At 43.6% G+C, this 15,759-nt stretch overlaps 1 protein-coding gene across 2 annotated transcripts in view; it reads left to right on the plus strand.

Moving 5' to 3' along the window:
* Positions 1 to 4,938: 4,938 nt before the first annotated feature.
* Positions 4,939 to 15,759, plus strand: part of MAP3K15 (mitogen-activated protein kinase kinase kinase 15) — a gene marked incomplete at its 5' end in the record, with an annotated part of 79,299 nt that continues 68,478 nt past the window's right edge. For both annotated transcript variants that reach the window (XM_083883083.1, XM_083883084.1), the window contains one exon: positions 4,939 to 5,251. In XM_083883083.1, coding sequence (XP_083739209.1) covers positions 4,939 to 5,251 — 313 coding nt within the window. The remainder of the gene's footprint in view (positions 5,252 to 15,759) is intronic.

Genomic DNA, 15,759 nt, shown 5'->3' on the forward strand with positions numbered 1-15,759 from the left:
CAGTTCCAATGATGATCTGGTGGCCAATGTGTTTTGACTTCACATGACTCTGAGACATCCAAGTTTCCCCCTTCCAAAAGAGGTGGGCTTTGCTGCAAGTCAACTTTTAAAGCCTTATAGCATTTTTAAGTCATCTTCATAAAGTTTTTCTTCAAGAATTATCCCTTATGCTTAGACTCCATTTATACAGAGTTAGTATTTTTAATCTCAGTTTTGAACAAATCCAAGCAGTTTATTAGGGAGAATTATTTATAAGGAGAATTCACAGAATTTTATTTAAAAGCTAGTGAAGTTTTTACACAATGATGTTGAAAATTAAATCATCTTTTGTCTGGATTCATACTTCAGAAAAAAAAAAGTTCTTCCTGTTCATTAAAGAAATTAACTCTTTTCCTTGTCATCACGTGACTGCAGTACCTGTAGGGTTACCTGGAGACCTGCTCACTGCAAATCAAAATAAATGGGGTAGCACACTGGTAGCAGTAACACCAAAAGATCCATTAACAAAATGTTTGCTTGGAATAGTTTAAATACCACAAATTGCATTATCTTGTGGAAAGTTGGTGCAGTGGCTTGCCAGGAAACAATCTGGACATTCAAATATTTTCCCTAATGCCCAATATTCAGAATACAGAAAAAAAAAATCTCACATCTAGGGTATAGAATTTAGGCTTTTTGGATGCATGCTCATGCAAGGCAGCTGTCACCCTGATGGAGCTCCTTGGGGAAGCTTGTCCAGGATGCTGCTGCTTGCCAGAAGGGCAAGGGCAGAGGACATGTAGCCACGGCTAAGGAGGTGCCCATAACTGAGGTGGTCAGGGCCAAGTACCTGTGGATGGACTCCTGGACACCTCTGCAGCGGGTGTGATGAATGCCCTGGACACTCTGCTGGTGAGCATCCTTCAGCAAATACTGCCATGCCATGGCCAGGTGGATTTGGATTGGAACAGCTCAAATCTGCAGGTTCCCCATGGACCCAGATGTCTTCTGGTTTATTTGCTACTTACCTGAGCCAAGAGAGATTGGCTTTCCCTGACACTGCATAAAATGGGAGGAGCCTCTTTATAGGAGAAAATATCAGAGAGCAATGAAATTGCAGAGTGACCTTCATGATAGTTCTAGGCTGTGTTTTCTTTCTTTTTAAAAGGGAGGCTGTAGCTATATATGCATTAGGGGAAAAGGTTCACCTGTGGAGTCAATATAAATTTACAGTTTGAAATTTATGTACCTTTACAGTTTTTAGCCAAGGGAAAAAAGGAAGGACTCAGTTCCCTTAGCCCAGTTATGCTGCTCAGGGACTTACAAAAAAAAAAAAAAAAAAAGTGGTTTCAAGGACATCTATTTTCTTTGCAGAAGTGATAATTAATATTCTGCACTAAGTGGATTTGACAGGTGTAAAGTGCTGACTGAGAAAATTATGCCATCATCTTTACAGTTCTGTACAAGAGCAAATGTTGACTTCACAAACTGTGCTTGGTTTTCTCAGGTTGGGTTCTATGTAAAGGCAGAAATCTTGGAAAATGATATAGAAGCTGAATATTCACTTCTGGCCTGGACTTTCAAACAGGAAACTCGAGGGGCAGGGTGGCTCTTTTTACAAACTCATTCTTGGACCACTTTTCAAAAAGAGGAAAGAGTGTTGCATGACTCACCTCTTTTTTTCTTCTACACTGAACACATTTTGGTTTGCACAGAAACAGTTTAAATACCCCAAAGTTTGAATCTCCTATTTATTCTCACTCAGGTGACTTGCAGGACCTGAAGATACTGTTGCTCAGTGGAAATGTCAGGCATGGCAGCATTGAGCCACAGTTTCTGAAGACAGTCACAGTCTATAAAATGAAACTTCTTAATTTAAAAATGGTCCTTGTTTCTAGCTTCAAAGAAAGCATACACACTCTGAACAAGTTGCACCAGGTTAAACTACTGAAAATCAATGACAGACTGTTAGGAAAAATGTCCAAGGAATAGTAAGAATATTGTTTGAAAGACAAATAAAATTAAGAAAAGGGGAAAATATCCTTTTCTTATTTATTGTCATGTAAAATATCTACTAAGAGATGATCACTCTGTTTCAAGACCAAGAGACAGACCTCTCAACAAGTAATTTTAAAAAGTAACAAATTATAAAAACTGCAAAATGAAGTCTGAAGACATGTCTTAGACCTACAACAACCTAAATTTTTATAATCTCGGGAAGGCACAAAAGGCTTATTTACTATGCCTCAGTGGCATCCCACAAAGCAATCCCAGCTTATTTGTTGAAAATTGACACTAAAACAATTTTCAAGATTACAGAAAGCATTACACCATGCATATATTGTTCTAAACACATTGAATTGCAATTTGGGGTTTTTTGCATGTTAGTTGCTAAAAGCCTGAGATTGTTCTTGAATAAGAGAAAAGCTTTCCTGTGCATATATTCCCTTAACTTTGACAGCACTGTACTTTTCAGTTTTTAATAACAGCTGTTCAACAACACTTTTTTATAATTCAAAAAGTACAAAGTAGGATCGGTATTGGGGAGGATCATAAACTTATGTGCTAGTGTTATTTATTGATGGAAGGCTCAATATGCACATTGACTAGCTTCTAAATGCAGACTTCGATTTTTCTCCCATTATATCAGGTAATTGGTGCATTACTGGATCAAGGCTAATAGACATGGTGTGTCATACTTGTGCCTAAAGAGGAAAGCTGCCAGGAGTGGAGGGATCTCTGGTGGCCATGTCATTCCTCCAAAGTCTCATATTCTAGTGCTTCTGTCAAAAAAGCACATACACATCCTCAACATGTGGACCAAGTCCAAATGTTTATTTGCCCCAACTTTCCAAAATGAGAAATAGGTTTGCCTCTTAAATTATTTATGCACATTCTCTCTAAATTCCTTATGAGCCACTAAGCAAACATGAATACTGCACAGCACTATGCTATCCTCATGCTGGGGTGTTTCTTGGAAATACTGGCTACTGCAATTCTTATTAACAATCCCTGGTGTCAGCAGTGATCAGACTTTGGGCTTGAGGCAGACTTTGTTTATTTTAGTTTGAGCTGCATGACCCTGGACAGGGACTCTGAATAAAGAAATCCCTGTGCCATCATACCCTCACAGTCTGTGCACAAGATCTTCACATGCCTTGTGTGTACCTCTTGATCCAATAGGAATTTATGATCTGGGATCTTCCAACACCTCATTGGATTCTTTATCCATGTCCACATGGACAGGCCATTAACTGTTCTTATCTTCTGGCTTGGTGCAGCCTTGGGACCCTCTTTTGTGTTACTGGGTACCAAGGTCTCAGCCCTTATCTGAAAGTATCCCGTCTTCCTCCCCTGCTGAGCCAGCCATGCTGACAGAGGGAGCTCATTTCACCTACAGTGTTTTGTGCAGGGCCTGCTTGTGCCAAAGTGTAAGCAAGTTACAATTAAACTTAAGCCTATGCGTTTCTCATATTCTATTAATTAATTTAAATCTATTTAAATTAATTTTAATCTCAAATAGACAGACACCTAGAGAGGAAAATGCCATGCTGTAAGACTTTGATTGTTGCTTTTGTTGTATTACTGTACTGAAAGGATGGGGAGGCATTGCCATAGCCTGCCCAGGGTGGTGGTTGAGTTCCCATCCCTGGAGGTGTTCACGTGTGGGTGTGGCACCTGGGGTTTTGGTTTAGGGCTGAACATGGTGGTGCTGGGTTAGCAGCTGGACTCAATGGCTTTAGAGGTCTTTTCCAACATCAACAGTTCTCTGTTTCTATGATCACAGCATGGGGTAAAATCATTGTCTCTGACAGCCACATAGTCCTCACACTGCAGCAAAAGGTGAAGACACTCTTTGTTTGAAACCTCATCTGTCACCATGAGTGGAAAATAAAATGAAAAATCTTTACAGATAGGTTTACTACTTCAAACACAAATTTGCAGGAGGACTGTGCTTTTCCACTGTTCCCCTGACGGCCAGTTGGTTGTGGTGTCCACAGGGTGACCTTTGACAGCGGGGGGACAGGGCTGGGACATGAGGTTATCCAGGCACACACACCATGCCCGGAGCAGCAGCAGTGCCAAACCCAGGCTGCCATCACCAGTGCAGCTAATAAGAAAAACGTGTTAGAAAATCAAAATTAATTTTGTTCTTATAAAGAAGCCAGGAATTGCCACAGAGTTACTAGAAGCTGTTTTTGTCATGATCGTGGGAGATCCTTAAGACAAGGGAAGGAATTTAAGGATGAACTATTCCCCAAACTTCTGACACAGTTTAGATGTGCTCAAAGTCGTGTGAACAACCGGACAGGGGACTCAGCAGGGGAGATGGAGCTGCGGTGGAGCGCAGGGAAGGCAGGCGGGGAGCGGAGCGGCGGGCGGTGCCGGGGCGGGGGGCGGGCAGGGCAGCGATAAACGCGCCGCGATCGCCCCGACGGCGCCGCTGCCGCCCGGAGCCCCCAGAGCCGCCGGGGCGACCCAGAGCCGCCCGGAGCCCCCAGAGCCCCCCAGAGCCGCCGGGGCGACCCAGAGCCGCCCGGAGCCCCCAGAGCCCCCCAGAGCCGCCGGGGCGACCCAGAGCCACCCGGGGCCCCCAGAGCCGCCGGGGCGACCCAGAGCCGCCCGGAGCCCCCAGAGCCCCCGGAGCCGCCGGGGCCGCCCGGAGCCCCCAGAGCCGCCGGGGCCGCGGGCGCCTTGTCCCGGGAAGGCTCGGCGGGGTGGGGCCGCACTCCGCGCCGGGCTCCCCGGGCCGTGTCCTTCGGGAGGGCGGTGCCCGCCTTCACCTCGCTCCGTCCCGGGAACGGGGAGAAGGGCGCGGAGAGGGGCCGGCAGGAGGAGAGAGGGAGGGAGGGAGCCGCCTGGCCGGGGCTTTGCCCAGCCGCTGGCCATGGGACGCGGCCCCGCCTGAGCACCTGCCGGCGCCGCCCCGCTCCGCTCCGCTCGCCCTCCGACGGCGCTATGGAGAGCCCCGCGGGCGGCAGCGCGGCCGCCGAGCCGGCGCCCCCCGGCGCGGAGCAGGAGGCGGCGGGCGGGGGCCCGGGCGAGGCGGAGGCGGCGGACCCGGGCCCGGCCCCGCGGCCGCGCTGCCTGCGGGCCGTGTACGTGCTCAACGACCCGCCCAAGGCCGGCGCCGGGGCGCGCAGCCCCGAGGCCGGGGCGCGGCAGTGCCTGCTGCGGGCCTGCGAGGCCCAGGGCGCCCAGCTCAGCACCGTCAACTTCGGCGAGCTGGACTTCGGCGAGACCGCGGTGCTGGACGCCTTCTACGACGCCGGTGAGCGGGCCGGGCTGAGGCGGGACGGGGCGGGCGCTCGGGTCGGGCCTGCCCCCGCCGCCTCTCGGGCCGGGCCGGGACACTCCTGAGGGGAGAGCGAGCGGGGCTCTCGGCCAGGGGTGTGGGGACACCGAGAGGGGGGCCAGGGGAGCCTCGTGTAGTGCGTCCGGCACGGGGAGCGGGGGAAGGCGAGAGAAAAAGTGCACGGGGAGCGGGGGAAGGTGAGAGAAAAAGTTGAGGCTCTTGCAGCAGCTCATTGAGTCTCCAGGGTGCGTTGCCCCAGCAGGACTGTGATCCCGCGGTACCAGCCGGGTCTTAAGGGGTAGTAGGGCTCATCCTGAGGTGGTTTGCTGAGAGCCTTTCTCTTCCAGCTCCCAGTCTGACGGGGAGCTTAGAGCGGGACACGGCAGGAGGACACACCAGCCTCTGATCTGGCTGGGGCAGAGGCTTCACTTTCACCACTCTCACTCCAAACTGGACAGTGAAATTGGCGTGTATGTGAACGAAGTGATCCTGTATTGCTCTGAACGAGGACCCTGAGGAAGATTTGTGGGTATTGCCCACCCTGTTCTGGTTCCAGCTCGTTCAAAAGAAAGCTGCTGTCCCCTCTTCACTCAAAACCCCCTGGCTGGTCTCGCACTATGGCAGAGAACTGTCAGCCTTTTGAGCTCATTGGAAGCCTCCGAGCCAATAGGAGTTATAAACTAATATAAACAAATCAAGGTTTGTGGACATTTTGCTGACATGCAGACAGACTTTTTTCTCCTATCTGTATGAGCCAGCACAGGGAAATGCTGGAAATTCACAGACTCCAAAGATTGAAAGTACTCTTTAAGTCTGTGTTGATGGTCATCTTTCACAAGAACTTTGTTTAGCTCATGAGATATGTTAAAGAATACTTCCTAAAACTTAAGTCTTATTTTCAATTCTCATGTGATTATGAGTCCATTTCGTCCCATCCATTTCACCCAAATATTGAGGAACCTCACATCCTTTTTTGTTTTGTTTTGTTTTGTTTTCCCAGTCAGGGGTTTTTGTTACGTCTCTGCTAGCAAGGTTGACAAGTTTGTAATATAATCTTTGTTTGTCTTAGTACACAGACACAACCTAGCAATTTATTTTATAGCCCTTCTGAAGGTAAGGATAATAATGTACTCATCAATGCAAAATTATTCTTCCATTTCTACTAATAGTGCTATTAATGTGTTAGACACACACCTGCTGTACATTGTACTGAGAGTCTGGAACATTTTAAAGAACCCCTATTTAAAAGGGGTTCTTAAATTACTGCATTCTGAGGTGAGTGCCTCTTTTCTAGGAATGTGCCCTAACTTTGCAGACTTTTGATTCAAGTCATCTTGTTGGACCAAGATAATTTTATCACTCATTAATACCACTTTGTAATAGTAAAGTGCCCTTTTACTGGATACACCTTCAACACTCTTAAGTGTTTTTTTCTACTAAAACCTAATTGAATAGTTAGTTTTTAACTGTAGTTCCAAAGAAAACTGTCAAAAATAGACTTTTTGTGGATTTCCTTCCAGCAGCAACAATTTGAGATCAGCTATGGGGACAACTTCTTAGTTTGTGTAATGTATGCCTGGGATTTCTGGCATCTGTTCAGTTCTTAAGAAGAACACCATTAAGAATAATGTGAACACTCCTAGGCTCATGATGAACTTTGTGTTAGGAAGTTCCCATGTGTTTACTTTAAAAAGAAAAAAATCTAAAGAAGTTTAATTGCTGCCTGGGTAAGATATTAAGCAGGTGTTTCCCATACTGAAGATATCTCTTACAGTGTATTTTTACTTTCTGTAGCTGAGGGGCAGAACCTTGCAAAGCAATTCCTCTTGCTTCATAACAAGTAGTGGGGTCTCTAAGAGGAGCTTGCCTGTTTCCATCTCTTAGTTTACTAGTGGAACCTTAACCATCTACTAATACTAATGACTGAGCAGCAAAGACCAAAGTACCACAGTAGTATTGATGCCTCTTTGTTAACAATGTTGTCCATTAACTTTTTTTCCCTGACTGTGCCTGAAATTGTAGCTGTTACTCAGCCATTAGACAACCCCCTCCAAAGCAGGTTTATTTACCTTACTCAGTATGAATCCATAAGTACCTTTTGTGACAAAATCAGCAAACTTTAAGGACAGAGTGCAATGAAAAACATCTACAGAAACCTCTTTTCTGCCTGCAGGCAGGTTTTCTGGTAGATGGATTTTCAGTAGAACGCTGAGGAAAGTACTGCAAACCCACTTAAATCCCATAATCAGAGTGTATGTGTATTTTTCCTTGAGTGTAGTCATTACTGACTTCCCATCATTTGAAATCTTATCATGAATGGAAGCATAACTTATGTCTTTAGTTAGATATTGCAGACCTGCAGTATCTTCTTTTCTTAAGAAATCATTCAGCTTTCTAGGGTGTTGCTTTGCTGAAGGAGAGCTACAGCACTTGTGAGAGCAAACTTTCAAGTTGTGAAATAAGAACTTGGTAAAAGAAAAATAAGATTTCTTTGCTAGGAACAAGCTGTCAGCAAAGTAATTTATGTTTTTCAAAAATGGACAATGATAACTACCTAATCGAGGAGCAACAAGGATGATTGCATACATTGACTGTATCTCTGGGAAGAAAGGTTTTTAGACTAAAACTGGGCACAGGGCAGTAGTGTGAAGCTTTTTTGCAGAAAATAAAAGCAGTTTTCCCTAGGAACAGTGATCCTGGGAGCTAACTGAGAATTTTTAGAATTCTTCAGAATTATCCCATGAAGAAAATCAAACTATAGGCACTGTAGTGCATTCATAAACAGCTTGAGAAACACAGTGAAAAGGTGAGTGTATAGGGGCATATTTTGAAGTCTGTTTCTGCTGGTTTGCGATATATGAATTTCTCTAATCAATATCCTGTGTGATAATGCATGGTCTGATACCTGTCTCTGCACACTTGTCTTTATCTGGAGCCAAGACTTGGGAATGAGCCCAAACAGAGACTGAAACATGGGTCCTCCTTAATACTGTACCATAGCTGAACCACTCTTAACCCTTATTTCTTGTCCCTGAAACTTTTTTTTCCATGTTATGCTGTGAAAGGGGAAGGAGGAAATACATTTGCTGAATCCTAAATTTCAGGCTCTGACACCTGCTGGGTTGTTGCCCATCCCCCAGCTGCCTGCCCTGAAACCCTCTGCCCTCAGAAGGGCAGTGTCCCCACTTCAGAACTGGCAGGGATGCTTCAACTTCTTCAGCCTGAAGGCTGAGTGTATCAGGTGCAGTAAACACCTGTCACTGGTTTAGGATAATATACAGCCTGGTAACCGGTGTAGCCTAGCTGGAGGCACAGCTTCCCTTGCTGACTCTGCCACAGGGAGTGCAGTCTCTGACAGCAATGACAGTTGAGGGCAATAACTCCTTAAACAAACTTCATCATACCTTCCTGCTGTAGTTTATCTTTGCCCCTGGGTGTGACAGTGAGCAGTGCTGGAGTTAAGAGTTAGTGCTCTGATACTTACTTCAGCAGGCAGGGTTTGCTGTTTTTCTGAGGAACACTTAAAATCTTTTGTTCCCTTTCTTTTCCCATGCAGGTCACTCAATGTCTAGGGGTATGTTTGCTTTAAGTCTCAAGAGTTATATATACCACAGAATACAAAAGTACAAAGAGAAGCAAACCAACCATCTTCAGAACAGGAAGGTGGTGGCTGGGAGGCTGGGCTGGATATTGTACTGCTTTAGAAAAATGGCAGAGCTGTTGGGACCTGGTCGTTTATCTTTGTGTAGTGCTGTACATCTGGAACAACTTCAGGTGTTTCCAGCAAAACTCTGCATTGTGACATCAAACCAAATATTCTGATAACAAAAACCTTTAAAATACTGGTATTGTAGTCCTTTTATATCCAAGTATGTGAGGCCAGTTTTAAATGACAGTAACAAGGCTGATGCAATCCATCAAGTCTATATGTTATTGTCATAAAATATTTTAGGTTGGCAGGGGCCTTAAAGATCATCCAGTTGCAACCCCATCTGACATGGGCAGAGACACCTTCCACTAAACCAGGTTGCTCAAGGCCCTGTCCAGCCTGGCTCTGAACACTTTAGGGGTGGAGTATCCACAGCTTCTCTGGACAGCCTAATCCAGTGTCTCACCTTCCTCCAAGAAAATAATTTCTTTGTAACCTCTAACTTAAACTTGCCCTTTTTCAGTTAAAAACATTGCCTCTTGTCCTGTGCATTGCAGTCAACAAGTAAGAATGTCTGTCAGCTGTGAAAAATGGCTTTGAGTCAACCCTTTTGCTTTTCCTGTGTGTAACCTGAAATTCATCTTGCATATGTTCTGTGAAGTAGCTCCTTTAATGTCAGCTGAACAGGCTTAGAAACATGCAAATAAATAACCATGAGTAGGTTAGGTGGAGTTCATTAACTTTTCTGTGGTATATTGCCATGGGCCAAATGCAAGATTAGAGGTATATTCAAAGGAAGATACTAAGAACAAAAAAGAAGAAATGGATAATCTCTCTCTGATGGAGAGAGATTCTGTTTTATTACTTCTCCTTTTGGAACATCTCTCTTTAGCTGTGATGGATCATATGGAAAGACATACTAGCAATCCAAAGCCAATATGAGTCCTACCTTTTAAAGAAGTTGTTTGCATTTCTAAAAATCTGATGCTAGCCTGCAAATTTGGACTTTTTCCATTGTTTCAAGGTGACATTATGAATAGATGCAGGTACTATCTATGTGAAGTGACTCATTTCTGTGGCATGACTTTTGGATAAATGAAAAAGTAAAAAGAATGCAGGGTGTTTTTTTTGCAGGTTTCCTCTTCATGAAACTTCCTTGCATGAGAAAGCCCCAACAAAACCATGTAACAACCCAGCTGTCCCAGTGGTTTGTGGCAGATTTGAGAGGAAACTTCCAAAGGGGTCCCTCTAGAAAGCAGATTCAAGTGGTCCCTCCCCGCAGCTGCTTTGGGAGATTTCCTTGGAGAAAAGTGGAAAAAACCTGTATTTAAAAGCAAAGTATTTGCAAGCATAAAAAAAAATGAATAACATTAAAACCACTCGCTGTTCTGAAGAGATTGCAAATTCAGAAAGTCCTTGTTGTGAGGTGTAGCTTGGCTCACTCAGTCTCTTATGAGTCCCTCCAGTGCTGGAAAATGCCATCCCAGGCCCTGGTGGGCCACAGGTGTGAGCTCCCAGTGTTTTTTATGGGTTTTCAGTCCAGAGAAGGGCCGGTCAGTTCCAAGAAAAAGAAAAGCTACAGTCTGGGAAAATTCTCTGCCTCAACTAGCTAAAAACAACTAACTAAAAAGCAAAGAGCTCTCTCCTGCTGTCTGTGCTGCAGACAGCTCAGTCCATGGGAGAGAATGCAGGCAGCAAGTGCAGTGTCTGCAAACAAGCCCCGCTGCTTCTCCCCACTTCTCTCTCAGAACCAGCCTGAAAGGTGCAGAACTTAATATCCAGCATGAACAGAACAGATGACTGGGGATACAAGCATCATAAAGTCACCTTAGGACCCTAGCCTACAGCTGTCCATTTTCTCTTCTCATCTTTCTTTCCTCATGGGCTTGAATACTAAATTGGAGAAGATTTCTCAGAATTTGACTGTGAACTACGTGTGACTGGGTTTTGTAGCCAGAAGCATGTCAGATGATTTCTAGGTGTTGAATCAGCTAACAAGGGATAATCTCTGTGAATACAATATAAATGGTGTGTTTCTGTTTTGTTTTAACTTACTCTGCAAGTAATATTTTTCACTGTGTGATTATAAGTTTTACTGAGTCTCACTAAATTGACTTAGAAGCTTTTATACCCATTACAGCCATTACAAATTATTTCAAAAATTTGAACATGTAAGATTATTCTGAAGAGAGCAACAACTGCATCTGTTGAACTGTCTTAGTTCTGAAGACCAATTATTGTTGCATGGCCCTTGAAAACACTACAGTTAAAGTGGGTCTTGGTTGTTTGTTTTTAATATAATTTAATTTTTTTAAAAAATAAAACTTGCAGCATTTTCTGGAATTCTTCGTATCAGTGAATGTTGTTCTGATACCGTTGGTTTTTGGTTTTTTTTTTCCTCTGATAGGAGGAAAGAACTGTACTGGCCATGCATACCAGTCTGCGAATTCTAAAGACCACTTTTTAATTTTTTTTTTTTTTTAGGTGTTATATGCAAACATAATTTTCATATCATTCCTAAGTTGCTCTAAAGGAATCTCCTGTGCCATTTGACTGTGAGATGCTGGCAAGCAGATCTCTGGTTCTGCCTTTTTGCATTTCAAGTTGGCTTTCAGTGACTCCCAGCCACTCATCTCCTTTGCAGTGATTGCATGCTTGTTCAGTCTTGCTGTGCTGTGGGTAGTATATTCTAAATTCATAGGTGTAAGAATTGTTTCTCTTAGACCTGAAGTCACAAAATTAAAGAAAAATAAAGGAAGTGTTTGCTTATGTGGTTTAATTACATTGCTTTAATTTCCATTCTCCCATAAAATAGACAAATTATGGTAGTTATGTGGTAGCTCATGTTTTGCTCTGCAGTCATGCTCTTCTTTTATCAGTGTAATCATACATTGCTTTCTTTATTGTTAAATTACACTTGCACATGCTAGTTAAAAAGTAACTAACATTCCTGGTTTGCCTTGAGGTAAAGCTCTTCTGACTTGTAAGAACTTGTGCAAAACCTACTTGAGAACTCAGGATGTTTTGGTTTCCTCAAGATGGATTTGTGTCAGAGTAGTCAAGAGAAACTCTACTTGAACAAGAGAAGAATACAGCGATTATGTGCATGATTATTTGATTTATTGCTAATCCAATGTCTAAATACTGCTATAATGCAGTATGTAAATAACTCTATCATCTATTAAAACAGATGATAGTGCAATAGGGTCGTGGTCTCACCAGTTATGAGCTTCAGTGAGACCACCTTGCTTTCTAAACTCAAAGGTGTTTAGGTGTGGCTAGATTTGGTCAACAGTTTATGTCTAAAGGCTTCTAACATAAGCAGGTTTGGCTAGAAAAGTACAGGTTAACAGTCTTCGGCCTTAGAGAGTTCATCATTCCAAAGCAACAAAGTTAGCTGCTTTTGGATTTTATCTCCACATGTGACCAGATCTTAGTGTTTTTTGCTCACTGTCAAAAAGTAAATGTTTCTCATCTTTAGGCTCCAGGCTTCCATGCCAGGTGGGGGCTCCACCTGGAAGCTGCTTGCAACGCCAGGAGAGTAGTTGGCCTGGTTTCTGCCAGCGTTTTATACCCTTTTGCAGACCAACATGCACCAAAGCCAATCCTGAATATCTTGGCTCCCCCATCTCTAAAGTGTATTAATTATGCATTCAGACAGCTCCTCCTGCAATGGTGTTCCAGTCCTAGGGACAAAGCCCCATTGCTTCAGGGAGTGCAGAAAGGGGGAGGCTGTGGGGCTGTGTATGAAGGTCACATGCAGTGATCCAACTATCTTTGGTCAGCATCACAAGCCTCAAATTCAAACTGACTGCAAACCTGTGCTGTGGAGATACTGAGGGCATGCTGCTACTTCCATGCATGTGGAGGAACAGCTGCGAGGGCGTTATGTGGCTAAAATTTGGTAGTTGAGATGGATGTAGGGTCTTAGGAGGGCCTCAACGTGGTTTGCCACTTGCAGGTGAAATCTGTGAGCACAGTAAGCTCTGGTTGCCATGCACTTCAGGAGGGCTGTGAATTGCTTTAGCCTCAGGCTACCTTTGAACAGCAACAGGGGTGCCTGAGGCTGAGCCAAGAGAGGGCTTGCAGCTGTTGCTTTATCCTGTGCCCTGGCACAGGCCAGACATAAACAGCGTAGCTGCAGTCTCGACTGAGGTCAGGGGGATTCAACAGGCAGCCAGTGGGTCAAACATGTCTCACAGTATAATTTCACCTGACCTGTCATCTTTCAGAAGTGTGGCAAATACCTTCACCTTTTCCTGCGGGGTTGGGCTGGTTATAGAAACGTGCCAGGAGCAAAAAATGGCATCACTATATCTGCAAGGAGGAGACATGAATTCTGACACAAGTACGGATCACCATGTCATGGGAAACCACTCATGCTTTTTTTATCCTTCGTAGTACTCAGCCTGATGAGATCAGTGATTCTGCTCTGGTGTTCAAGGTGGTAGAACTGAAACTTCTCAGATATTCTTCAGTAATGCTTTGGAGCATTTAAAGCTTTGTCTAAGTCAGTAGTTCAACAGCTGCTATGTCTTGGAGCGCAAAGCCCAGTGGGATTCACAGCTTTTTTACCCCAGCTTTTATTACACTCAAGGTGTATGATCCCAGCCCTGGTCAGCATAGTCTTTCTTTAACTGCAGTGGGCTCTGATGGCAGGCAGAAATCTGAAATGTAATGAAACAGTAATGCCACTGTTAGGACTACATCCCTAGCCTTCTGCTGATGTGCAATGGTACAGCTAAATCTGGCAGTAAGGGAAGTACTCCAGTTTATCACAGCAGAACCTGGGCACAGCTCTATCTATTCTAGTCTATACTGCTGTTATGCTTAAATGATGTTTAAAAAGTCTTCAATATCTCTTTAAAGCAAAACACAAGGAGAATAATCTTGAAGTGCTTTTTAAATCTTGTTTCAGAATAATCTTTTTTTATTTTGTGTCATGTTATGGAGAGAAATGTGTCTGGATTCTTTGCATTTTGTGGGCTTTTTTTCTGTTTAAGGAAACAAACCTTCATGCACAGAACTGTAGCTCAACCATGGGTGGTCAAGGGCCTCTCAACAATTTGAAAAGTGTTTATCACATGATAAGTGTTTATCACATGATTTCTAAAGCTTTTGCAGTGTATGCCAAAAATGCACTAGTTCTGGAAAAGAAATAAACTTCCATGCAAATCAGCATGATAATGAGCTTTCTCTAAAATTCTTTAGTTTCCTACTGGTGCTGGCAGTGCTTTCCATGAATTGTGGTATTTTGATGCCTCAAAACCAGTGATAGATTCTATGAAACTGATTGTGGGGAAAATTACAGGGAAGTTACTCCTTTCAACTTGTGGTAGTGAATTATTTGCGACTTGATTGCTGTCCTTTCTCCCTTCTTTCCTTTAAATTTGTTACAACTATTTAGTACCTAGATCAGCCACAAGAAACTGTGCTGAATCAAGTCTTTGCCTTAGTCACAGAAAAGCTGCAGGTTTTTTTCTATTACAGAAAAATATCTGCCCATAATAATTTTACTCAGCTGAAGACTACCTGCATTAACTGTACTGTTGCTGCCTTTCACTCACAGAGGCTGAAGAAAGAAATTTCTTTCTGCTAATTTGTGTGTTGAGGGAGACATTCGTTGTTAGTTTTGCCTTTGCTTGGAGAGTGACAAGGTGAAACTGGGGCTCAGAACTGGTAAATTAAAATAGTACAAGGCTGTATTCTGGCTGTGTGTTGCTTTCTAACAGTGCTAGACCAGTAATCGCTGTTGTGCTAATCTTAGTAGATAATAAAAATTTACAGGAGAAAAGCTAATGTTTACAATGGCGTTTCTGTTTGGTATTGGGCTGCTTTACTTAGCAGAGCTTCTGTGTGCACAACCCTGTTTCACACAGTAACTGTCAGCTTTTATCAGCATCAGCTCTGCTTTCTGTGGAACTGAGATACTTGTTTCAGGTATTTTCTTTGCCAATGGATGTTTGGTATGCTTCAGTCTTTTAAAACTCAATTTGAAAAGAGGACATGATTACCAAGCTCAAAGCCAGGCACTGTGCTTGTTTTTACTACTGCTGTCTATGGGGCTTAAGATAACTGACAAGTTATGGGTTGTTGTCAGCTGGAGAAAGTATTCAAATCAGAATGAAGTCTGAAAATGTTGAAATGGATTTATTGTTTTCATGATAATTAAGTTGTGGAACTGATAAACTTAGCTTTTTGCTTATTATAATAACAAAACTAGGTAAGTCTTCATATTTGGGGAAGACCAGAAACTGCCTTGTCTTTCTGGCTTGTCATCAAGTAAAAAAAAGGATGCTTGATTATTTTTGTGTGTGTTTGTTTTTTGTTTGTTTGTTTGTTTGTTTTTTTACCCTTTAATACCTCTTCAGATTCCTAGTTTTGCAGTAGTGCCTCTGTAATGGCATAATACAAATTCTGAGAACAAGTTCAATTCCAGAATTTTAAAGATGAATATTCAGAATTAAGTATCTTAAATCTAAACTTTCTTGCATACTCTTACCATGGCAAGGTATAGATTAGTCTGGGGATGTTGATGAGAAACTTGACATGGCCCAGTACCCCAGAGAGCCAACTGCACCCTGGGCTGCATCCAAGGCAGTGTGGCCAGCAGGGAGAGGGAGGAGATTCTCTCCCTCTGCTATGACGAGACCCCACCTGCAGCTCTGGGGGCTCCCACAATTGAAGGGATGTGGAGCTGTTGAAATGAGCCCAGAGGAGGCTGTGAAGATGATAAGAGGGCTGGAGCACCTCTCCCATGAAGACAGACTGAGTGGGTTGGGACTGTTTAGCTTGGAGAAGAGGAGGCTCTGGGGAGACCTTATAGCCACTTAGA

Source organism: Zosterops lateralis (genome assembly GCF_965231275.1).
Source record: "Zosterops lateralis genome assembly, chromosome: 2".
Classification (NCBI taxonomy): domain Eukaryota; kingdom Metazoa; phylum Chordata; class Aves; order Passeriformes; family Zosteropidae; genus Zosterops; species Zosterops lateralis.